General features: G+C 46.8%; 2 protein-coding genes across 11 annotated transcripts in view; one reads left to right on the top strand and one right to left on the bottom strand.

Annotated features, from left to right (window-relative positions):
* Positions 1-21,811, bottom strand: part of Smr (Smrter) — a 34,848-nt gene extending 13,037 nt beyond the window's left edge. For 3 of the 8 annotated variants that reach the window (XM_043412303.1, XM_043412305.1, XM_043412297.1), the window contains exons 1-12: positions 21,464-21,811; positions 19,999-20,483; positions 16,988-17,365; positions 15,905-16,121; positions 14,273-14,609; positions 11,548-11,899; positions 10,809-11,297; positions 10,281-10,592; positions 9,760-10,179; positions 8,894-9,250; positions 7,852-8,777; positions 5,307-5,725 (exon numbers count right to left, since the gene is read on the bottom strand). In XM_043412303.1, the coding sequence (XP_043268238.1) occupies positions 5,307-5,725; positions 7,852-8,777; positions 8,894-9,250; positions 9,760-10,179; positions 10,281-10,592; positions 10,809-11,297; positions 11,548-11,899; positions 14,273-14,586 (3,589 nt within the window). In that variant the 5' untranslated portion in view covers positions 14,587-14,609; positions 15,905-16,121; positions 16,988-17,365; positions 19,999-20,483; positions 21,464-21,811. Of the gene's footprint in view, positions 1-5,306; positions 5,726-7,851; positions 8,778-8,893; positions 9,251-9,759; positions 10,180-10,280; positions 10,593-10,808; positions 11,298-11,547; positions 11,900-14,272; positions 14,610-15,904; positions 16,122-16,475; positions 16,493-16,987; positions 17,366-19,998; positions 20,484-21,463 lie in introns of those variants that run through there. The other 5 variants (XM_043412304.1, XM_043412300.1, XM_043412299.1 and 2 more) reach the window with 5 other exon arrangements.
* On the top strand, positions 1,826-5,071 carry LOC122406695 (uncharacterized). 3 transcript variants are annotated; one of them, XM_043412309.1, is made up of 4 exons: positions 1,826-1,994; positions 2,097-2,351; positions 2,477-2,936; positions 3,010-5,070. In XM_043412309.1, the coding sequence occupies exons 2-4, from the start codon at positions 2,108-2,110 to the stop codon at positions 4,517-4,519; spliced, it is 2,214 nt and encodes a 737-aa protein (XP_043268244.1). In that variant the 5' UTR covers positions 1,826-1,994; positions 2,097-2,107; the 3' UTR covers positions 4,520-5,070. The 3 variants fall into 3 exon arrangements, with proteins under 3 accessions (XP_043268244.1, XP_043268245.1, XP_043268243.1); XM_043412310.1 differs by having other exon boundaries at positions 1,826-2,351; positions 3,016-5,071; XM_043412308.1 differs by having other exon boundaries at positions 1,826-2,351.
* Positions 21,812-25,646: the final 3,835 nt, after the last annotated feature.

Consider the following 25,646-nt stretch of genomic DNA (forward strand, 5'->3'; position numbering starts at 1 on the left):
CAAGATTTTTTGATGAACAAAAGAGCGAGATTGAATGGAGGGTAAACGACTGCAAAGAGGAGGAGGAGGAGGAGGAGGAGGAGGAGGAAAGAGACGTACCTCGGCGGTGTGTCTTCGTAATATCGTGAAAAGTGTTTGCTCAGCTTGTCTCAACCAGGTTCGGAGCATTAAGCGCCGAGAGTTCTTCTCTCTTTGAATACGTATGTATTTGTACGAATGAGAGTACCGCCTCTCCTCGCCGCTCTTGGTACACACTTGTCTCTTAGCCCGATTGTTCCTTCCGGGGTGTCCGCCTGTCTACACAGTTCACCACGAGGATAACTTTTCTCCTTCTCCATCATAAATTCCGAGTTACGGATGTTAAGAATACCGCGTAATATTTGTGTCAGTTATATACGTCGCGGGCCAATATTCCCCGATTCGACGGCTTCGACGCTAATAAAACCTCGTCCCGCCGCTTGTCTTCGAGCCGGTCCGGTCCCCAGGGAAATGCGCCCAGTTATTCTCACGTTTCGAAACTTTTCCAATTATTCCCCCTCCGTATTGCCGTATCTCATTTATACGATAGAGATTGCTATATACGCTAATCAGCCTTCGGGACGACCATCATTTTCACAAATACATTGAGAACGCGTGCGAGTCGAACCGCAGAAACAAATTCGGTGCTTTTCCAATTTTATATTGATTTTTCATCGAAATAAAAAAGCTCGCGCCAACACAAATTGAAGATGTATCGCGAGAAGGTGCGTCGACGTATTTGTACTTGGAAAATGGCTCGTTGAACAAAGGGCTTCCCACGTGGGGGGCTCCTTTGATTCGGCTATCACTCGCCAAACTCCTTTGTACCCGTAATATTATTCCCACGGGTACGGTTAGTCAGAATCGTCACAATGAGCAAAAACTCGCGGCGGGACGTCGAATACGCATGAAAAATATAAAAAGAAAGAAGAAAAAACAATGGCGGGGTTTGGCGAAATAACTCGACGTTGCGACGCTTCGAGGAAGGTAACGAAACGAGATGAAAGAATCTCGCAAAGCTCGGGCAAGTACCCCCGGTACCGCGCTACGCTCCTCCTGTCATTTATATTTATATGTGCCTTTACGCACCGCCGTATTTACCTTCGTATCATCAGCGATACGTATTTTTCCACTTGTAACGGAATAAAGCTCTGATATAAACGTGACCTGAATTATAAAGGACGGTTGCGTTGAATCGCAAGCGGAATAGCGGGAGGGACGTAGGCGGCGGAATGTCAGAGAGAGAGAGAGAGAGAGAGAGAGAGAAAACGAGGCCCCGAAGGATTAAAATTGATGAAAAACACTAACTAAAGAGTCGCGCCTCTGTTCCACATGAAGAAAGTATACTCGGTCTTGTCGAGGCTCTTACGACGACGCTTCCCCCCCCCCCCCCCCCTTTCGCAACCTCCTCAATCGATCGACAAATAGAAGAGAAAAAATGAATATTTATTGAAAACATGCCGATTTATCGAAGCGCGTCATCCACGGTGTATCCTCGATGGTGACGATGCGAACGAAAGAGAAAGAGGGAGAGTGGGAGCGATAGGGGGAGAAGGGTGTACGATATTAGCCAAGTTGAGGAGAAGGAGGAGAGTGGCGAGGGTGGCAACGGCGGCCAATCTGGTCTCGACGAGGGCGGGTTCTCCGGCGGTGGAAAGCACGCGGACACGGAGAGAGGGTTGAAGATAGAAGCAGCGGGGGGGTATGTTGCGGAAATGGTCCCGCACTGTGCTCCCCCAGCGTTCAAATCACGCAACGCGGAGGATCGTCGGATCGCCCGCGTTCGCCTCCGTTGAGAGACATCTTTTCTCTTTTCCTCTCAGGCTCTCTCTCCCTCTTCTATCGAAAGATCGTGCGGCATATCTCGAGGGCCGAGAGTCAATCGTAGAGTCTCCGGCCGGTAGCGAGAGCGCGAACGACGAGAAGAGCCGAACGGATCATTGCCTCGTCGAAGGAGCATTCCCGCGGTGTATTCGGTGGTGAAAATGGTGTTTGAAACGGTTTACCCAACGAGAAGGTTGTTTCTATAACGCGGTTGTTTTTTTTTTTCTTTTCTTTTCTTTTCTTTTTTTTCGTAGAAACGCGGGTGATGTACAGTCTGTACAGAGCGTGGTTCGGTGGAGAGGAGAGTTATCCTCCTCGTTTGGAGAGTCTCTCGCCACCGGATACCCTGGTCAGAGTTGGTAACGAGGGTGAACATCAGTTCGTTGCTCATCGGGGCGTCCTGGCCGCTCATAGCGGTTATCTAAAGGCTCTGCTAACTCCGACAACGAATTCACCTCGGGAGGGGTCCACTTCTCCGAGCGTCATCTCCGTCACGGTCTCCTCCGTTGGTAATTAATTTCTTAAAAAATTCTAGTTATCGATACTGATATATTGTAACAATTGTAACAAGATTATTCGAAGCGCGTTGTATAACAATGTGGTATTGACCGGTGCTTGGTCGATTGATCAACAGGCGGGGAAGCCTTCGCTCCGCTCCTCAATTACATGTACACAGGACGTTTGGAGGTAACGCTCGAAAATATCTACAGCGTACTTTTGGCGACGCATCTGCTTCACATGCCCGGTGCGTTGGAGCAATGCAGAGCGGCTCTTCTCAGATTGCGTAGCCCGCCGCCGGGACTTTCCGAGACGTCCTCCCCGTCGTGCCAAGGCACGACTACTACCAGGGACCTCTCGAGAGTGGTCACGAGCGCGCCACCCGGTACGATTCTTCGTCCAGTACCGAATCGACTCGTCGCTCCTCCGCTGTGTTGGCCTCAACCAGCAGCTCTCTATCCCGGCTCTGTTCCTTCTCATCTCAGCCTCCCACATTTTACGAATTTTCAGCTTTCATCGGGACTTTCGATTCTTTCGAATCCATCAACGATTTTCCGAGAACGAACCACGACCGCGGCCACCGCTCTGCCCTACGGGTAATCCTCAAACGCGCTTCTACTATCCGTTTTATCGAGCCAAAGAGAAAAATTTCCTTTATTTTTATCCTAGTTTCAGAGTAAACGATCGTTCCTTCTCACCGCCTCGATCGAGTCTCGAGATTAGACGATCCGAGAATCAGGAAGTTCCGAGTATATCGGAGGAACGTGGTGACAACGACCACGACGACGACGACGACGACGACGACGAGAAGGAGGAGGAGGAGGAGGACGACGAGGACGATAACGACGAGGACGATAACGACGACGACGTCGAGGACGACAACGACGACGACGACGACGACGACGACGACGACGACGATGACGACGACGATGACGACGACGACGACGACGACGACGACGACGACGACGACGAAAAGAATGACAACGAGATTGGAACGGTGGTAGCAGCGGAAGGGGTGAGAGAAGATGAGAAGGGTAAGAAGTATAATCAATGGACGATAAAAACCGATGAATCAACATCGGGATGCAAACGAGAAGATGATAAAAATACGAGGAGGAGAAGAAGAAGAAGAAGAAGAAGAAGAAGAAAGAGGAGTGAGCGCGGGGGGGTGAGCAATGAGGATGAAATTGCCGTCGGCATCGAGCGTACGTTGGTCAGTAGTCGCCTCGAAAACAGTATCGAGGGGAGCTCCTCGGCAGATCCTGCTGGTAAAATAAACGAGAGTCGTAGCGGTGGAAGCCGCGTCGGTGTCGTCGTCGAGAGCCCAAAATTGAAAAACCAGAGTGTCGAAAGTTCGGCAGGTACGAGCAACGGAGACGGGAACGGAGTAATTTACGACGTTGCTTGTTGCGACGGTCCCGTCAGATTTCACCGAGTGCTTAACGAAAATTATATCGCAAGACGTCGTACCGTCCCGAGAAGTGATACACCAAGCGGTGACGACCACCACGAGATTCGACGATTTATCGAAAACGACGAGAACGGTAAACCCGAGACAATGACCGTTGCTCAGAGAAATCCGTCGGCTGGTTATACCGACGACCCTACCACCACCACCACCACCACCACTACCGCCACTATGACCACCATCGGCAACGATTATACCAATTCCTCCGGTCCCCTTGCTACAACTTATACCTGCGGCTACTGTCGTCACACGTTCAAGTCACAATATTGCTACAGGAAACATGCCAAGCGGCACTTATTACCGGGCTCCGAGGCCGCTGAAACTCCTCCCTCCGGACGTTATCCTCTCCCTCTGACTCTTCCTCTACCAAATCCCAATTCCAATTCGAATAATTATTACAATTCCAATAGCAATCCTCAGGTCAAGCCCTCTCTCAATCGTTCCGATGGCAGACGCAGAGAGGTCAAACTTCTCGATCTCAACGTTCAATATTATCCTTGCAAAATTTGCGGTAGTAAATTTCCTAGCTACTACTTTGTTCACAAGCACAAGAAACTTTGTCACGCCAACGTCGAGGAAGCTGTTGGCAACCTTCCGGACGGTGAATCGACCACCGACACCTCTGCTGCTCACCTTGTTGTTCAAGGTATGCCAAATTCGGCCTCGATCACCGCTTCCGATTCACCAATCAAAAATCAATCTCGAGGCTAATCCGAATTAACGAGTTTCCCTCGTATTACCCCGCTTTCGGTCGTCGTACACCTATCCTAATTTTATTGTTTTACCGATATATGTATATAGTCCAAATGTCGTATACTTGTCAAATCGTCTACCCCCCCCCCCCCCCCCCTTCTCTCTGTGCTCAATCAATCAAATAAATAAATCATTCTTTCGTTTTTCCATCGAGAACAAAACCTTTTTAAACCCCTATCCCCAACGAACCGGTATATTGCAAATGATAAATATCAATGACACCAGCCAATTATTGATTAGCGTTACAGCGACGCGCCAATGATATTTCATTTTTGTATATTCAATAATAAAAGCTTTATCTCGAATCGAATTAGTTTGTAAAGGGGAAAAAAGGATAGAAAATATGGAAGCGCGTTGGAGACCCGAATTATTACATTAATAACTCTATCTCATTATTTCGGTGGATTTGAATGAATCGGTAGGTAGCGTTGAATCGATAGCTCAGAATTTCACAATTGTAAATGCTGATTAAACAGGAGAATGAATTGAAAGTGAGGCTGCGGGTGGGTGCGAAGGGGGGCGCGAACTAGCCCTCTCCCTCGGTTCGAATAATCCGTTCGAAAAAAGCAATTCACGAGCAATCGACGATATACCGCCGCGGAGGGGCGAGCGCACGCGCGCTCCCTATTTAATCGACGGAGATGAGGCGTCGCATCGGTGATTAATCCTTACCGCCGCAATCATCGTACAATGCAACAATCATCGATCTAATTCGCATTAATTAACGTCGCGCAATTATACTTACCAATGTTATCGTTCGACTGCGCTTCTTCGTCACTCGTTTCCATTGACGTTGCGTGATTCTCTTTCTTTTTGTCCTTTGACCTCGTGCTACCACTGTTGCTATTGTTGTTGCCACCAGCCCCGCCAACGTTACCACTACCGATCAGACTCGATGGTGCCGTTGTTGCCGTCGTTCCTGTCATCATCGTCGTCGTCGTCGTCGTCGTTGTCGTCGTCGTCATCGTCGTCGTTGTCGTCGTCGTCATCGTCGTCGTCATCGTCGTCGTCGTCGTCGTCGTCGTCGTCGTCGTCGTTGTAGCCGTCGTCGTTCCGGTCGTCATCGATAATCCCTTTTTCTTGTCTTTCTCCGGTTGTAACGAAGCAACGATATTGGTACCGCTCGTGTTTGGACAAGCCGATGCCAACGCGCTTCCGCTGCAACTGCAAAACAAAAACACAATGCTAATCGACACGATTTTACTTTATTCCCCACCTCTCCTAATGTCAACTTCAAAATATCAATCATCACAATTTCCCAACAACTTCGAACCCTTAGACTTGTTAAATTCCTCGTGCGCCACTTTGTCCCGAGTTCCCCGATTTAATACGCTCAAATGCAAGAAAGCCAATACTTTTTTTTTCACCTCTAATCGAAAAAATGTCGATTCGCTAGCTCGGCATAAGAAAATATGCAATATTTTTTTTAAGTTTCCAGACGTTATAATGTCATACCTTCTCGCTAATAAAAAAAATGAATGATTCGCAAAAACACAATGGAACAAAGTAAACTTGACCAATGGCACTTCACGTGGAGAACAATTGTACTCTGTTTTCACCGCTACGAAATTCTTTAACGACTTTTCTGTTGCTCGAATGTGACTTCAAAGAGTAGACATACAAAAAATTACGTCAAGAGGGTGCAGTGATACATTCAGGTGTCGAATCTCTGAATGGAATGTAATTGCATCAGTTGTGTTCGTGAGCAACCATAATTCAATTTAAAATACAACACCAGAGGTCGTATGAAATTTTGTCGAATTTCAATTTATATACGCAGCACTTTCGATCGCGACCGAGTATTCGACCAATATTTGGCTTTCTGATTTTTTTTTTCGATCGAGAATCTTAGAAAGAAAGAGAAAGAAATCTTTATTTTTTATTTTAAAATCTCTGGTCCGCTTATTTTCACCAAAATTATTTTATTAGGTGCCAGCAAAGACTAATTATAACTAGTGGTTACAAGGTAAATAATTCAATATGAAAATGATCAGACTTCAGATAATATTTCGGAACGATAAATTTCTTTACTTTGTTTTCGTTAGATTTTTTTTTTTTTAAGAAAATTTTTTCAATCGGACCGAATCCAAGGATCGTTCGATCGAAAGTAAAATTGAACGACCGTTACAGGTTCCGGCGGAAGAAAGTCAAAAACAAACATTATTTCTCTCTCTCTCTCTCTCTCTCTCTCTCTCTCTCTCTCTCTCTCACACTCTCGATGTTTGACTATATTAAATTGTTCATTAAAACAATATTTACATCGAAAATTCACAGAATTTTGAACAGTCAAGAAACATATGGAAAAAATTGAACGATATACCTAAATTGAATGGAATTACGTATATATAAAATGAATTGTATTGGTACTAAACAGGAATGCCAGAACAATACAAATTATTATGCGTGTGAAATATTGTCGTAGACTTATTTTTTTTCCATTCGAGTTAAAAGCAAGTACGCACCCCGTACGATAATAGCGAGGCCTTGAAAACATCCCATTTTTCATCATATATTAAAACATTTAAGAAATTTCATGTTTTTTTAAATAGATCCGTTAAACAAACTCGATCGAGAAGTATCCGTCACCAATGAATTTCAAGTGTTTTACCATCCTCGTAGTTTCGCACATCAAGCGATGGGAAGACGTGTACATGGAATGAGCAAGTGTAGAAAATACCATACGTGATTACCATTACAATTCGTTAGCAGTTGTAGCTACTTTTTTTCTTGGCTGTTTGCCCCATGCGAATCTCTCTCCCCGACGGACTATTTGCGTTGCCCCGTTACTAGCCCCGGAACTTGATGAATCCCCCCCCCCCCCCCCCCGCTCTACCCCGCTCAAAAAATCATGAAAGTAATTTTTTTAACTTTCAATATCTCGAAAATTTTTGAAAGGATACGATAGCCAAACGAGTACGCGAGACTCAAAAATTTACGAATTAATTCTACGGGGTAAAAGCGCCATTCGATCGAATCAATCGCATCAACCGCGCATTCGATTATTCGGCTCTGATGCCTCGTGACAAAAGCACAATAGAAATGAAAGCTACATTGTGAATGATATAGGGATGGTGCAAGTAGACTACCGCGCCACTAGTGATGTTCAAGTTTTTGAGGATCTTTTATCATTATTGTATTATTATTATATATTACATTATTATGATTATATTTCCATCAAAGTATTGAAAGTGCTACCCCCAAAAACTTATAAATATAGAGGGACCTGCGCCTTCTATCGAATCTGCACCATCCCTATTGTGCTCGCTATTGTGAAGACGGAGAATACTTACGCTCCGAGTTTTGAGTCTTTTCCAGTAATTATCTCGGAACTCGAACGCGAATCTTCCCTCGTGTCTTTGACAATCGTATCCTTGACGATGGCTTCGAGCTTGTTCTCTTTATTTTCTTTATTCGCTTCTCTCGCGTCCTTTGTGCTACAAGTCGAAGCGTTCGTTAGAACGCTGGTCGTTGAAGTTGTAGTACTTTGGACGGATGAGGAGTTTGTCGTTGACGTTGACAATGTTGTACTCTCCATCGAAGCTACGCACAAATTCGAGGATGAGATCGTCGAAGACATCGATATGCCTGTTCCTGAGCTTGACAACGTCGTATGGGTCATTGCGAGGCTCGATGCCGTTGATAGCCCGCTAGTTATATTTAGCGAGCCCATCGACGTACTCGTTGTCGTTGCAGATACCGTTGTCGTCGACGTCGTCGTCGTCGTCGTCGGCGTCGTCGTCATCATCGTCGTCGCCGCCGTCGTCGTCGTCGTCGCCGCCGACGACGACGATGTCGTAGACAACGCACTCGCAGTTGTAGCCGCAGTCGTCGTCGTCGTCGTCGTCGTCGTCGTCGTTGTCGTCATCGTCGTTGACGTCGTCATCGTCGGTGTTGTCGAAACCGTTGTTGTAGCCGTCGCCACCGGTGCTACCACCGTCGTTGCCGCTGACAAAGTTGACATTCCTGTTGTCGTCGACGTTGTTGTTGTTGTTGTTGTGCTTATCGTCGTTGAAGAACTCGATGACGTCGAGCTAACCGGTGCGGTTAACACAGTCGTTGCCGCTGTTGCCGTCGTTAATGAAGTAGACGTCGACGACAACGCTGAATTATTCTGAGGATTTTCTTGGGTCTTCTGCTGTTGCTCGCGTTGCAGCCTCGTCGTGACACCCGTCGTTAATATGTCTATCGCTCCAAGTGTCGAGTTGCTATTGTTTACCTGCAGTAAAGGAAGAAATTACGAGTTATGAGACAAGACTGTTAGAGGGTGGGACAATGTCGATGCGATAAGCGATAAGCGATGATGATGGTGGTGGTTACGCTGCTGCTACTCACCTTATTATTAGGATTGTTTCGCGAGCTACGGGTTCGTTGCCGCGATTTTCGAAGGAGTTGCTTGTAATTTTCAGCTTTTTTAGTGAGGTAGTAATGATGCACGCAATCCGGAACCGATTTATGTTCCAACGATTGAGCTATTGCTCCAAAGTTTTTAGGATGCTGGAGATACTTTTCCTTGAAGAGCTCGTGCTCCATTGGGCTCCAAACATTTATCAGCTTGCGCTCCCGATGAAGTGACTCGAGTTCTTCGGGTGGCAGCAACCCGTTTCGATTTTGAAAAGCTATCCTCCTTTGTCTCGCGTCGAGCAACAACGGCGGAATAACCGCATACGAACGCATTTTCTTATCCTCCATCTAGACACACAACCGAACCAATGAGATTGATAAAATATAATAACACTAAAATAAGATATATAGAAAATAAAAATCAGATACCGACGATTCACTGCAACAGTAGCATTACTTTTTATACAATCATACTCATTTGCATAGTCGAGCATCGTTAGATGTGAATTCTCGTTATGACGATACACCAAAAATGTTGAGACTGATCGCATCAGCCCAATGACTTACAATATTGAAAGTACGAGGTTTCAAAAACGTAAAATGTCGAAAAATGCTACGAACGTTCGAACGAGATGTAGGCTCATTGTTTCAAACAAAGTGGTAATGCTAAAAAGTTTCATCGCCTCTTTGCTATTCTATGTAAACTCTATCTTTTTAAATTGACCGCGACGAAACTTTTTGACCAGTAAAAATTGTAAATAATAAATATCACTGAAATTGATTATCAATGACGTTGGTGATACCCCCCCGTTTCGTTTGCGGGTGAGAGCGAAGAGCGAAAGATAAAATTAAAATACCTCTTGCTCCTGAAGACCGTCCATAATTTCTTCGAGATCGGCTTCGCTTTTTATACGAGCGCCAACTCTGTTGAAACGCTCTTTATCCTCTCTCTGTTTTCGTAGTTCAGGAAATACCTTCTCGAAAAATTCACGATTTTTGGTCTCTTTGGATTTTCTTTTTTGGGTTGTCTCCAATCGTTCGACCTTGCGATGCCACTCTTGAACGAGAATTGCATAAGTTTGGGACTGCTGACGATGAAGAGTTGCCCGTTCGGCATGCTCTCTTCGTAACCTAGCAACTAGTCTCGCGCGCATGCACGATTGATGCCTAGTTCGATTCTCTTGGTAAACGTTTGTGTCCGAGGGCTGATTATACAAGGGAAGCTCGACTTTTGGACCCAATCTGTCGAGCAACCGATGAGCTTCTTCCGCCTTTTTCTGCAACAACAACAACAACAACAACAGCTGCTTAATATTATGTATTTTTAATTGACATCTACGAAAGCATCGGCATCCAACAATATGACACATGTTCTTACCCTATTTTCGGCATAAATTTTTTGTGCCAACGACTGATGTTTCGGTTGCAGCGATTGTTCCTCTACCGGTCGTTTGAGACCACCGGCTTCCAAGGGTTTACTAGCCGTTTCCTCGAGTTCCTTAAGCTTTTTCCGAAGTTTACTTATCTGTGACTCTCGTTTTGCTATTTCTCGATCGACTTTTGCTATCTGTTGAAGCAAATCGTCCTTGGTACTGCGAAATTGAGCATCCTCTTGCGTACTGGGTTCCGGTAAAGTAGGCGAGATCGCTTCGGTCTGCGGAGTATATGCGCCAGCCGTCGGTGGCTGCTCCTAACACCAACAAAAAATTCATCATATAGATGATGATAACGTAGCGTTTGACGGTGATCCTCCCTCTTCTTTTCTACTTTAATCATTTCACGGTAAAACAGTTGTACTCGAAGAGATGGAAGAACGTGACAAATTAATTTATACGGGAGACCTAATAGCGGATTCACAAATTTACTTTCGTCACTACAAAAGACTCAGGAATAAAGATTGACCCACCCTCGTATCTATCCTAAGCGGCTGCTGTAACTGCGCGTGATCTTGCTTGATGCAAGTATCAGCCGGTGAAATTGGTTGACATGATTGCTGCTGTTGTTGCTGCGGTTGTTGTTGTTGTTGTTGTTGTTGTTGTTGTTGTTGTTGTTGTTGCTGCTGCTGCTGCGGCAACGACTGCTGCTGCTGCTGCTGAGGTTGACCAAGACGAATTTTTTTAAAAGGCGGTGCTTCCTGAAGCGTAGCTATCTCAATCCCGCGATTGAGATATGGCTCGGTTTGCATCGGCATTATTCCACCACGCGGATTTCTTGCTCCAGTCACGTGATATTCGGTTCCCGTTGGCGATGGTGCCGGAGCTACCGAGGCAGGAGGCAAAAGGGAGATTCGTGGCCGATCACTGCGACTATTAACCGCGTATTCACCGGCAATAACCCCGACACCAATCTGCGATACCGGACTACTGCTCACGCTTATGGCAACCCTTTCGTTTACCTGCAAAAAAAATGAAAAAATGAATCTTGACGATCGTAGGATTGAACCCGTGAATGGCAGACCCCGATAGATTACCAGCCGTGCCAGCAGCAAATAAGAGGGAGATAGGAGATAGGACTTTCACCCACGCCCACGCGGAGCTCGACAGCAGAAACTGTTTCTCCGTAGTTGGGGAGAGGGAGAAAAAAAAAGAAGAAAAAAAAGTCGTTGTAGCAATTTACGGATATTGAATAAAAATAAGAGAACGTACGTTCGTCGTAGCATTTCGATAGGGATCCCTCGTGTACGCGGCCCCGGAACCGGGTGGCGGCGGCGTCTGATTAACGGGAGCCGATGGTGCTGGAGGTGGCGGGGGCGGTGGATAAGCGTGTACATACCGAAGAGCATTAGGAACAGGAACAGTGACGTAATTTCCAGGCGCCGTACCGGTCGCAGTTACGGTAACAACACCGCCTGTCCCGCTCGCACCGACCGGTGGACCAATCGTTCCGCCACCCGACGGGCTTCCTCCGGGCGTCCCTTGAACGTAACTACCACCCCCGACCGTACGGGGAGATACGGGACTGCTGCTCTTGTTGATGCTTATATAGCTCTGAGTAGGCCTGAAACAAAAATTGTGTTGCACCACGCCTCAAATAATATATTTTCGGATGAGTGTTTTTCACAATTATGGAAAACAACATGTTTTGGACAGAATTAGTTTCTCTTCGGACACCGTACTATCATATATAATATATGTATCATACCGCATGGTGTATAGATGATGACCCGACCCGATAAACTTTGCACCCAGTTCTTGAGCTCTCTCTCTCTCTCTCTCTCTCTCTCTCTCTCTCTCTCTCTCTCTCTATCTCTACCGGAGCAGGAGATTCAAAAGGGGTGCGCAAATAGAAGTACTCCTGAATGAAAATGAGCGAGTCACACGATAGTGCGTTTCTTCCTCTTGCTCTCTGAATATAGCGAGAGTTACGCGAGGCGGCAGTTCGATTCGACCCTTGTGCAGCGGGGATGAATTCTCTAAATTTTCCAAAAGTCGTATTCGCGAACAGACGATTTAACGAATGCATCGTCGTGACACACCTCTCATAAGCTTTTGACGTTTCACCGCCGTTGTTTAGAAAAGCCGAGGGGCCCAAACAATCGAAAAAGCTCCAGATTTGTCCATACCCGGTTTTCAATATTCCGAACAAAATTGCCCGTCTTTGTCGTTAAGCGGCGAGGGGAGGAGGGGATAAAATTGGATTCGCAAACGAAGATACCTACTCTCATGTGGTAAGATGAAACAGAAATACCAGCGGAAGAGCGAAAAGAGAAGAGGAGCGGCGTTCGACCAACCGCGAAGATGACAAGGGGCAGGCAGGCAGGCAGGCAGGCAGGCAGGCAGGCAGGCAGGCAGGCAGGCAGGCAGGCAGGCAGGCAGGCAGGCAGGCAGCCAGCCAGCCAGCCCCTCGATGAACATGGGCATCCGCCGAGCTCTGCCGAGCGTCGTTGAGACGCATGCGCTCTCATTACGATTTACAGCGCGCCAGTTTTACAAAGGCACGTGGCCTGTAAATATTGCGCATGGTCGCGGAACGTCAACGCGCAAGCGTCCCAAGCTCGATGCGCTTCCTCCCCGTTTCTCAATTTCATATGCGGAGCACGTCTCTTCTCACCACTGTGCTGCGGCAGGCGGCAGGCGGCAGGCGGCAGCACAGATCGAAAAGCACGTCGCGTAGCAACGTTGCCACATCCCAATCGAAGTTTGCCCGATGCCGCTCCTGTTGTTCTATTTTTTCCACGGGATCCCTCGCTTCCCACCCCCACGCCTGCCTCATCGTGTAGCTTTCTCCGATCGATCGCGCATTCGAAAATTCGAATCGAATCTCTCATCGTTTTCTAACATCTTCCCCGAACAAGGTACCACAGCCGAGTTCGAATACCGAACGTGCACACGGAAAAGTAAAAAGTATAGGTACTAATTTGGTGCGGCAAGAGGAAAAGAAACGATCGATACCGGCCGCTGTCACCGTCCTCCGATTTCAATAATATTTCTCGAGATACAAAAAAAAATGATGTTTACAAGGGTGAGGGAGACCGACGAGTACTATGGAAAGCTGCTCCTCTCCTCCTTCAATGATTGTCGTCTCTTTTTGTTTGGGCACATTTTCGCACATTTTCGAGAAATCGAATAAACGAATGAAATCGTTCCGAGTTCAGCAATGCCGCCGGCATGGAAGCTTGCGCGATTATTCGTGCAAAGTTTGATTTTTGTTTACTCGCAAAGAGCCCCCCCGAAATGAGGAGAAGGGAGAAGGCGGATAGAGAAAGAAAACGACTCGGTGGATGCCGGGAGATCCCCACCGAGAAAGCGCCTCAAGCGTGGACCGCCGCCGATGACATAACGGTCGCTGACCCCCTCTCTCCCACCTTCTTTGTTATACCTTCGTATACATATAGACGCGACGGATAAATCGACCGTGCCACCGCTTGGCTAGTAGCGCCGCTAGTGGTGTACGCGGATTAAGATCCTGAGAGAACGCGCAAAAAAACAACAACAACAACAACTTTTTCTTCAAGACAGAATGTAGAACGACACTCGTATTCGAAATGCAATCAATGACTTTAATTTATCTCTTTTCCGTTTTCGTTTCTAACGAAACTTCCCTTCGTACCGATTACGACCAAGTCTCTTTGCGTACCTGTTAATCGGCAGAGACTTGCCGCCTGCCGCATGGCGCGATATATATTTCGAAATTACTCTAATTTAATAGCAGGAAATTGGCCGCGTCTAATCTTTGAATGGTGGTTTGGTTCTGGGGACGGAGAACGAGTCGGATATGTATTTTTTTTCCTTGTTACTCGTCTACTCTCCGCACGAATTCGCGTCCGCGATATCGAAACGGTGAAAAGTGATACCGTATAGGGGGCTGGCTCGGCTCACCACGCGTGTTCTTCTCCCGTCGCAGTATCTTCTTTCGTCGGTAGATACTGACCTGTGCAATTGGACGGGGGTTGATCTAGCAGGTAAATGCTGATTGTGAGAGGGCGGCGGCGGCGGCGGCAGCGGCGGCGGCGGCGGCGGCGGCGGTGGTGGTGGTGGTTGGCTCTGATGGCTCTGAGCTTGAACGCGGCCCGGACTCGGCCCCGTTCCAACCATCGAGTGGCCATGGCCTCCCCCCCCTCCGTGGGGATGCGTATGGTGGTGATGATGATGATGATGATGCAAATCTCCCCCTACAGGCCCAACCGGACCTCCTCCGACCCCCAGTCCGCTCACAACTTGGACTTGCTTCCCCACAGTCTCCATCACCCTTGGCGGCGCATTATTTACTGCCATTTTAAAAACAACCAACGACAAGCAATTATTATATTTCAATTGTATCGTCGCTCCTAAAAATTAATACAAAAGTGTAATAAATATAATACGGGAACGAACGAGTATAAACTCAAATATGACATTCGATGAGAGGAAAGGAAGCGCTCGACGAGCCTTTACTCGATCCTTTACCCTCCTACTTGATATGACACACGGGGGGCCCGAAATCCTCTTTCTCGCGTTCTTTATTCCCCTCTACCACCAGAGAAACGTTTCAAACAAAGCCGAACACCGGTACCCCGATCGAGTTTCCCCGAGGCCAAGATCGTAGTAATCTCGTTATCGTTAACGTAACAATCCCTCGGAATAAGAATACAACATTTTTCAGTAGCAATTTAGCTGGTGTACCAGCAGCTGATCTCCGCTCAACTTTTATCGAATCGTTCAACGAGAAATTTCATCATTCGTTTGATTCTCTTTTACCTCGCAGTACCGGAACGGCGTTTATTGACGAATGGATGCGCGTGTCGTGTTTGGAAGAAAAATAAATTCCCCCCGCAAATAAATTCCCGCGAGATAATTGGATAATAAAAGAGGAGGGACTAGAAATCAACGTTCTCATAATCCTCTCGACATTTCACCAATTTACCGATAATCGTGAGCGATCGCTCTCGGAGACGCATTTTTCACGCACAGCGACCACGTGCAAATCGAGGTGACTCGATCCGAACTTGAACCACGATCGTGGTAGCGAGCTGCGAAAGAGGGAGAGCGAGAGCGCGCGTTCGTGCATGGGATTGTCGTTGCCGCGGGAGGGTAGAGATACGTCGCCAGAGGCCACCTTGCGGAGTAGCCTCGTTCGAACAACATCTTCTCCGCGTGGATGCGCGTGTCGGATACAACGGAAACTCGTATCGTAAACACCCCTCCCTCTTTGAAGAAGAAGAAGAAGAAGAAGAAGAAGAAACAGTCGGGGAGTTACGAAGGAGCCACACAACGACGGCAACTGATAGATAATTCACGGAGCGTTTTTTTCTCCTCGCTTTTTTCTCTCGCCTTGTCTTCCCCGAGTCACGAGGTCTCGTTCGTATGAGCGCGAAATCACCTAAACGCGAGCGTCGCTATAGGCCAATCATCCGCCGTGCACAATATCCCCGGGGCACAATACTTTCGTCGTCTATCCTTTCCAAGCATTCGCAAACTTTCACATCGTACGGATGTCAACGCTCGACGCGTGTACTCGCGTTCCTCGTATCTTCCAACCTTTCCGTTTTCTATAATCTATTTATACGTATACTTTTATTATCACCTCGTTCTCGTCCTCGATCTCGATCTCGTCCTCGTCCTCGTCCTCGTCACTGTACTACCGTCGCACACGTAATTTTTTCTCCGATACGTTTATAATCGCGCACCTCATCGTTCGATTCCAAGACGGGCCGAGTTACCGGAACGAATCCGTGCCCGTATGCCTCCCCCGATGTTAACTCTTCTTTTGCCGTTTCCTTTGAACAACCACCGAAGCTTTTCTGCAAAAATAAAAAAAAAAACAACCAATCGTTTAATAGCAAATATCGATCGCCCGTTACTTCGCGGCGGCTTTTCTAATAGGATGAAATTTCATTGAAACGAGAATAGCGAGCGGGCTTCGTCTCAAACGGTTCCTTCCTTTTTTCCATTCGTCAAGACAAAGAGGACTCTATTCTTTTGCCGTTGAACGAGCAACACTCGGTTTTCCAGTTTTGTAACAGCAGCAAAAAAAACAACTAGATAGTTTCGCCGCGATCGTGTACTCCGATACGCTGGAAAATCAAATTGTATTACGCTCAGTCATATATTCGAGAGTAACGACGCTCGACGCTATACAAGCTTCCTACGCTTACACGATAGATTCGTCAATGTTGCTGCACAACACGTGCGTTTTCGATATCGGAAAAAATCCTTATTCTTCTCTCTCTCTTAGTCACTCCCCCCCCCCCCCCCCCCCGAACACCGCTCATCCGCCGCGCGAAGGCAAAAGAGGGGGGGAGAGGAAGAGGACGACGATGGCGAAGGTGCTGCTGCGGCATGTCGCTGTCGCGTCGTTGCCGTCATCGCCGCTCTTTACGAGCGCGTCGCTACTCTCGCGCAAAGTCCAGTCGAATCGTTCTCTCGAATGATTCGCAACTCACGCGTCTTCTCTCTCTCTCTCTCTCGCTTGCTCGGCCTTCCCCCCCCCCCCCCCCGCCCTTCCACGATTCACCCTTTCGCTGCTGGTAAACAACTCGGTACGTACGCTTTTAGCGCGTATGAGAATATATATTCCCTTTCAAACGTTCCTCGCTCGCTCGCTACCTACCTACCTACCTACCTACCTACCTACCTACCTACCTACCTAACTACCTACACCACCTACCTCCCGCCTTCTCTCGCGCGCGTGTTCTCTCTTTCTCACTCGCATCGAATGCACGCATCCGAGATGCGCGCGCAACTGTTGACACGCGAGAGGCAGAAAGAGCAATGGCTCCGCGTTCTTCCTATCCCCTCCGCTTGCCACTCTTCTCTGCAACTTTCTTCCTCCGCTATATCGCATATCCCTCGTTCGTCAGAATATTTTTCTCATTCGGTCACGACTCGAGGCTTCTCTTCCTCTCTCATTGGATAAACGAGAGGATGATTATTTTTTTTTAATTCAATGCCAACTTTTGGCCCGTCTCGACGAGAGCAGCTCCTGAGCTTTATCATCGGAAACCTCTAGAGTCTAGCGTGCACACCGACGCGATACGTTCACCGTCTGAAACAAAAGATTGAAAAAAAAAAATGTGTTATTAGGAGCAAATGAATAATCGTTTGATGTAAAAAAAAGAAATTAGAGCCGCGCGTCCGGATGCCGAATAAAAGCTATATACGCACGAAACCCTGGACCGTTTCTTCTTATCTTTAGGCACGATTCGCCACAGTGCGAACTACAGCAGGGGAAATTGGAGCTTTTCATTCGATATGTCACAACGTGGCCACGTTTATTTTCTGGGAAAGAGCGAAAGAGAGCATCGCGGGGATGACTCTCTTTCTGTGCTTAAAGGGGGGGGGGGGGGGGGGGGATAATAAAGTAACGGAAACTCGAGAAGCGTTGTAGCCGCGTCGGTGAGGTCGGAGCAGCGGTGGCGGTCAGGGAGAGAGGGAGTCGTCTCGAAGAGGCGAACGGCAGCAGCAGCAGCAATATTCGAAAGAATATTTCTCGACGTATGAATAAAAAGGAACGAGTATAAAGAAGCAGAGCGCATCTGGGGCCCCGTCGTTGTGTCAGCGTCTTTCTACTTTTGTGTAAAATAGAAAAGGAGGAGGAGCGTGGATGAGCTACGGGTGGGATCGGATAGATTTAAAAAAAAAAGAAAAAAAAAAAAAGTCGAATATCGGGCGTCGCCGCGTCGAACCGCGTTGAACGACGCATAGAATATGGGGAATCGATGAGCAGTCGCGAGGGTATCCGCCGTTCTCACCCGTTCAGGGAACAACTATATCTTGCAAGCATCGGGAAACGGCTGACGCAACTTGGCGGTTAAATATTGCCGAAGATAATCGCCGGGATTGATCGGACGACTGACAACGGTGCGATATTAGCTTTGTTGACTGAGAATGAGAAACAGCGGTAGATCGGCCGGCTCGTTTCGGACGCAGCGAGAACAACGGCCGATTCCCACGGGGTAGAGCCGTATAGAGAATACGCCTTGCGCGTATTTCCCGTACGACTCGCAGAGAAAAATCAAACTCCGGATAGAGAACGACGTTGAAGCTCATCTTTTCCGGCCAATCAATATTTCTAGAGATGATTTAAGCGAATTCCTAACCCAAGATGCGGGAAAAATAAAGGGAAAAAAGTGACTCGATGAGGCGTACACCGAGATAAGCGCGTCGCGTCGAATAATAATTCTTCTGCCGCGATAGGAAAAAAAAGTTGCAAAGATCCTATTCCAAAGGATCTAATATTCCTTGGCTCTCTCGGAACGTGGAATATTAAAAATATATAAATAAATATAATATAGGCTACTCCAGTACAGAGGCGAGGCCGGGATACGCAGAGGGACCGGAGAGGGGGTCACCCCGATGAATTCGCTGCTTCCGGCTCCTGTACGCGCACATTCCTACTCTTTGCCGCATATACCAACCGTACTTACTACTATACTACCCCGATTGTCCGAAAACAAACGAAAAAACATGATACGGAAGGTGTACCACGCGACAAAAGTATTTGGCGATCCATCCAACCACCTTCGAAGGACCACCGGACCAAATATCCCTTAATTTATCGTATTTTTCTCTCTTTAACCTCTCACTTGCCGTATTTCCGATATACATAAATATTCCTCAGACATTGTATAATTCCTTCAAAATATATATGAAATTGAGCGCGACCATTATTCTCGAATCGTTAAAACATTATGAACATATAAAAGGGAAGTGACGAGCGGTGGGAAAACGATAATAGGTGGATCGGCTCGATTAAAATAATTTTAATTTATTCAGCATCACGAAGATGGAGAGAAGATTGTTGTAAGCTCGGCGCGTGCCAAAATAGGACCAAAATAGGACCAAAATAGGTTAGTCGTTGTCTCGCGGAGCAGGGGGGGGGGGGGGGTGCTCTTCTTCTCTTTTAATTGACGAGAAAAATGTTTGTTTTCTTATTGCTCGGTAATCTATAAAAATTCATCGGAAGACGTTTGGTTGGCTCTGCGCTTCGAGCGAGAATACCGTTGTTTCGGGTGGATGGAGAAACGCGTTCCGATTCCTCGATAACGACGACGCAGCGACGGCGACAGCTCTAACGCGTTCACCCTGGCTCAACCCTTTTTTTTATTTATTCTCAGTGGAGGGAGGAACCTACGATGTTTCGTTCATGTTACATGTTATTCGGCTCGATACGCGGCTCTATATTTTTTTATCGAAAACTCCCGCCGCTGCGGTATTATCCTTTACCGAAAAAAGTGTTGATTAGAACCGACGAGAATAGGGGGAGGGAGGAGCTTCTCCATCATCGAGATGATGTTGAACGGTATTTCGACTTTCGACCCGTAAATCGGTAAATGTATATGTCCTATAATAGTTGCCGCGTGTCTCACGCGCGCGCTCTCTCTCACTGTATCGCGGACATAACCCCAACAACTATTTAAACTGCGCACTATTTATTTCTTTCATCGTACGAAACGCACACGCGTACGCGCGCCCTCGGTATGCCATTTTCGAGTATACCGAATTTGCACTTTGATTTGCCAAAATAAAAAAGAAGGAGTACGAATGAACCAAACGAGATTCTCTCTCGTGTAGCGTCGTCTCACTATTCCCGCGCATACTCCAACCTCTTAATTATTTATATTGAGATTATTTTCTATTATCCTTATTTGTTTTAATATGAGATCTCAATATACGTACGTTGGACGGTTAATCGTCCTCCTTTATCGACTCGCTTGTCTCTCTCTCCTCGAGTTCCCCGGAGATTCCTTCTGCACAAATCCAAAACTGCTTGCTCGCACACGCCGTCTTTTCTCGTCGTTGCTCTTTCTCCAAGACTACCACCCCCGACAACCCTATTTCCACTTAAATATTTTATTCTATTCTTATACTCGTTTTCTCTCTCGCGATACGTATCTCTTAAACATTTCTTTCCAACACACTCTTCATTCGTAGCCACAAGTACTTTTTTTCGTCATTTATATGTCACTTTTTTTATTTTCCATTAAGATTCGTGCAGTCCTTTACCCTCGGAACCGATCATCGTCACCGGACTTGGGGACTCCATTGTTTGCCCGATGTTTCAAATTCATGTTCCAAAATAAAAAAAAATAGGAACGACAACGGTGCGAAACGTGTTTGCACAGCATTAGCGCGGAAAATGTACTCGGGGTCTCTTCCAACTCCTAATATTCTTCAACAAACTCATTCCCATTTTTACCCTTTTTTCATAATTTTTTCATTCTATTTTGAGGAGAGAGGGAGTAAGGAAAGAGAGAGAGAGAGAGAGAGAGAGAGAGAGAGAGAGAGAGAGAGAGAGAGAGAGAGAGAGAGAGAGAGACTTCCGACATTGGATTAAAAATTGTATCCATTCACGAGCAAAGTTTTACACACTGTAGATTCTAACGACGACGACGACGACGACGACGACGACGACGACGAAACAACGCCCAAACAGAACCAATGTGAAAGAAAAACCACGCAATGGGAAATAAGAAAATGGCAACGTTTTAACGGGTCAAAACCTCAAAATCGACGATTTCAACGGGAATCGCTGATATACGAGGCACTGTATACGAGGTACTATATATTTACGCACCGTTCTTCGTAAATATATGTGTGCGTATATTAATGGCGAAGATTTAAAAAAATTTAAGAAAAAGTACAAATGCGAATGAGAAACGAGGCGCGGCAAGGGGATAAAGAGGACGGAGAGACGATAGAAATAAATTTATAACACGTCGAAAGCGTAAAAATGGAATAAAGAATGAGCAATGAACTCCGTGCAGCCGAAAAAAAAGCCAATTTTTTATCGCGTCGCTGCTTCGATCTCGCCGTTCTTCACCACAACTCTTCTGTCCTTCCTTATTTTTGGTGTATTCCCAAGCGTTCTTCGCCAATTTGAATCACCATGATGCGTTTCCATAATTTCCCTAGGTTTCGCGAAACAGCAGTAGCAGCAGCAGAAGCACCACACCACCACCGCCGCACCACCAACACCAAAACACCAACACAATTAACGAGCGTCAATCTCACAATTGAAAACCAACTAATAGCGCTGACACGAAATCCAAGGTTCATCCAAAGGGGAATGGAAGAAAAATAAAAAAAAAAAAAAAAACAAATCAAAGCAAGTATGGTAACCTAAACTCGCTTGTTGGCTTACCCGGGAAACAGTAAAACTAGCAAATATTTCACGTTGCGTTCGTATAAAACGAGCACAACGGTACGGGTCCCGTGTGCTTATCGCGTACACAGGCAGTGCGACGAGACCACGACACGGCGTAACGACGTTTTTTTCTCTTCTCTTTCTTCCTATTTCTCGCTAAAAATTCGCCAAATTTTCACAATATCCGTATTTTTATGATTATCATCGTCGAGAGGACACTTTTTTACGCACTCGAAACCTTCGTTGATGTATATAGCGATGAAATAAACTATTAAAAAGTGGAATAGAAAAGAGACGGCGGTGGTCACATACGCGCGCACAGCCAGCCACCGCGGCAAACTCGCACACCCGTGTTTCACACGTACACGGATTCAGGCGCGCGCGAGCGAGCACACACACACACACAGAAACACGCGGGCGCGGATAGAGGGAGCAGCAGCAGCAGCAGCAGCAGCAGCAGCAGCAGCAGCAGCCGCCGCCGCCGCCGCCACCATCGCGCACGCACACACATACACACACACACAACGCATTCGAATGTAAACTCCAATACAACAAAACGAGGACACCCGACCGATAGAGACGAACGTACATGCGAGCGAAATAACCCTGCCCCGCTCTGTACCGACTCTCTTGCGCGCGCGCTTTTTCTCTCTCTCTCTCTCTCTCTCTCTTCCCCTCTGACAGGCGCGCGCGCACACAACTAAGCACACACACACACGCATTATCTTATATACATGCATTTGTCGTTATACTCGATGTACGCATACAAATGCATATATATATATATTTATAAGGTATGGTTTGTACGGAAAGAGAAAAGGAGAGGAAGAAACGCGCGCGCGCGCGCGCGCCCGCTCTATCTCTCTTAGCTCCTCGTCGAAGCAATACAGGCCGTGTAGCGGCCAGAAAAAGAGAAACAATTTCATACAGCTGTGTGCATCTTTGCGTCCCATATATACGAGGGTATACATTTGCGTTGCGTTGGTGAGGCGCGCGGGAGGTTGCTTCGGTACGGTAATACGGCGGGTGTATATGAGGGGTAAACTCGACACTTTTTTATATACATGATTCGTACTCGTACATCCCAGTGAAACGATACCGACGACGATGACTACGAGGATGGAAACGAGGACGGCAACGACAACGGTGATCGCCGAATTGGTAGGAGAGTTTTTCAGGGCCGCGCTGGGTTAACCTGACGCGCGCGGCCAGCCAAACTATGCAGATAAGCGAGCTGAATCACGCACGAGCAAGTCTTTTCAAAGGGACTATGCGATACAGACATGCCAGCCTAAGAGGAGAATCTAAACACACCGTAGACGAGAAAGAGTAGCAGCGCCAGCGCGCGGACGGACGTAACGTAAGGACGGAGGACGGTGGGTCGGGCAACTTGGCCGGGGTAAAGAGTAAAGAGAGGACAGAGGACAGAGGTGAGGTTAAGAGGCAGCGAGAGGGGTTTACCGAGGAAGAGAGAAAGAAACAACGTCGGCAACGTCTGGACGGCGATGGAGCGGGGGAAAGAGAGAAGAAACTCGACTGTTGGCTCTGCATTGGTAGTAGTGTGGTAGTTGAGATCGTCAAGACAGCCGGAGAGGAGGGGGTTGCGTCAAGCCAGGGATGAAAGCGCGCGCCTAGCACCCTGTGCTATTTTTCTATTTAACTCAAGAGATTCTCCGTACCGTATTTTTTTTTTTTTTTTTTTTTTTTTTTTTTTCTCGACTGTGCGGTGCTGTACGCCATCATCCTCATTCGCCATAGTAGTTTGTATGCTCCTCTCCTCCATCGCAAAATGTATATAGAAAAAATGATAAAAAACGATCCTTCGTCGTCCTCGTGAAATTATATTAATTTTTTTATTTCTCAAAAAATTTGAATTCGCCCGAAATAGTATTTCGCGACGTTGTAATAAAGAAAGAATTAACCGAATTTTGCAGCGCTATACGGCGATTGTTCCCACGGTATATTTACAAAATATTCAAATATAATTAGCCACGATATTGGTTCGTATACAAAAGTGTGTTCGAGAATGCTACTTCTTCGATACGAATAGGATCGTTTTAACGTAATTAACAAAAATTCGAGAAAAATGAAAAGTACAGTTGCCGTAACACCCTCCGCGCAGCATTCGCATCGACGAGAGGCGCTCGCTTGACTTAATAGCTGTTCTTACGTCACACGAAAATCGTTGCTTCTACTTGTTCTCGCGTTGACTCTTCTCTTATAAAGGGCATCACGCATAATATATATGCATCGGAAAACAGAATTTACGTCTTTTAGCTATAACTAACTGAACTTGAATTGTCCAGCGTGGATACTGAGCTTGTTATCATTGTTATTATAATCGGGGCGGCATTAACAACAAACAAAAAAAAAGCGTTCGGAGTGTTTGAAAGAATAAAATTATTGGCAAACTTGAGGCATACATGTGTAAGATATATAACAACGGCAATAGCGCTGAGCTGACTGAGCCGAGTCGAGACGCGTTGTTACGTTGGAAGCAGCGGTTACAACGTCGAGGCACGAGGAAAGCCCATCCCCGACCCCGACTTAAAGGAGATAGACCGTTAAGAATTTCATTTGGAAATACGAGACACGAGCTACGTATCATCGTTGATTACCGCAAGATCCGCGTCGGCTCTACTCGCATCATTGGTTCAATATGCGGTTTGAAAAAATGGTAGAAAAAAATGGTGCTTCTCGACAATATCGTTCGGGGATCTTTTGCAAATCGGTTTCATCGTTTCAAGCGTATACAAAAGGTGAAAAATAAACTCGCATGACCTCGAGTTATGCGACAGTCGCGAGTATGCGGTTGGAAGCTCGTGCGTGTGTGTAAACAAGCGCGCGTACATACGCGGTCAAAGGCAGCATCGATTCGCTTTTCGCCATTGCCTGATTGAAATGAAAACAGTTCGCAGTAGAGCGACAAACGTCTGTATACCTATTATTATTTATCCCAGTATCTTTCATTTAACCTAGCTGCTTCAACATTCATTATATCTATACAATGTTTTTATCCGATATACGCTCGTCCATATAATTTATCGCCGAAATGATTTTCGCGATAGAGAAATACTATAATGGATATATTGTAGACTGATCGCACGGGGGAACCGGATGTGCATCACTCGATCGATGACTGCTGCCGCGCGGTCGGCGGTTGGTGCAACGGTGACCCCTGATATTCGCCTGCTCGCGGGACCAAAAAATTCTATTTCTTTCATTTTTTAACTTCAATGAATTTTAAACGACAACTATATACGCTATAGTAAGCAGAATCAGCCGAGAAACATTATGAGCGGCGTGTGGCTATATATACCCGACGAATCTGCTATTTCTTTATAAAAAAAAATTACGATAACCATTATAGTTGCGCGACCGTCCAAGCTTTTCCTTTATGTTCCTCGATCCTCGACGTCTATTTCTTTCCACAACGACAATATGATATTTTAAAGTCAGCTCCTGCATGGAGAAAAAAAATGATGCTACGCTCCTGGGATACGGGATACGAGTTACGGCCGGTGGTAGTGACTGGGTGATGGTTGTATCGCGCGAGCGCGGGCGGCGAGGGACGGAAAGAGCGAGGGAGACGACGATCGTAACACCGTCTCTCGGATCCCGGAGAAGCCGCGCTCTCCGTACGGGGGGGTTGGTTGGCGTCGGTGTCGCGGAAGGCCCCAAGAACCGAGACCGGGAGAGCTCTGCAATCGCGCGCGCGTCGTGTGTGTGTGTGTGTGTGTGTGTGTGTGTGTGTGTGTGTGTGTGTGTAGTATATACGCTTGCGTGTTTGCTCCGCCCGCCTCTGCGAATGATTTGTCGCGAGCCGTGAGGAGGCGAATCGAATGATGAGAAAAACGACGACGGTGGATGGTGGATCCGGCAACCTCGTTGATGATGCTTTCGATAAAACCGGCAACCCTGTAGCCTCTGTAGTTTTCGAGCCGCTTATAGCCGCCGCCGCGCGCGCGTCAACGCTCTTCCTCCTCCCTCCCTCTCTTTCACGCTGCTGCTTGTGCGCAGTCGTCACACATCGACTTGTACGCGCAGTGCGCACGCGCATTCCCGAAAGAGCTAGAGCTCCGGTAAACGGATAGAAGCAAAGAATCCCGTTCTTACCGTGGAGCCGTCTGTGTGCAAGAGCGGATAGTTAAATAAATATGTATATAGCCGTGCATGTTGT

This window comes from Venturia canescens, chromosome 2 (assembly GCF_019457755.1).
Source record: "Venturia canescens isolate UGA chromosome 2, ASM1945775v1, whole genome shotgun sequence".
Taxonomy (NCBI): domain Eukaryota; kingdom Metazoa; phylum Arthropoda; class Insecta; order Hymenoptera; family Ichneumonidae; genus Venturia; species Venturia canescens.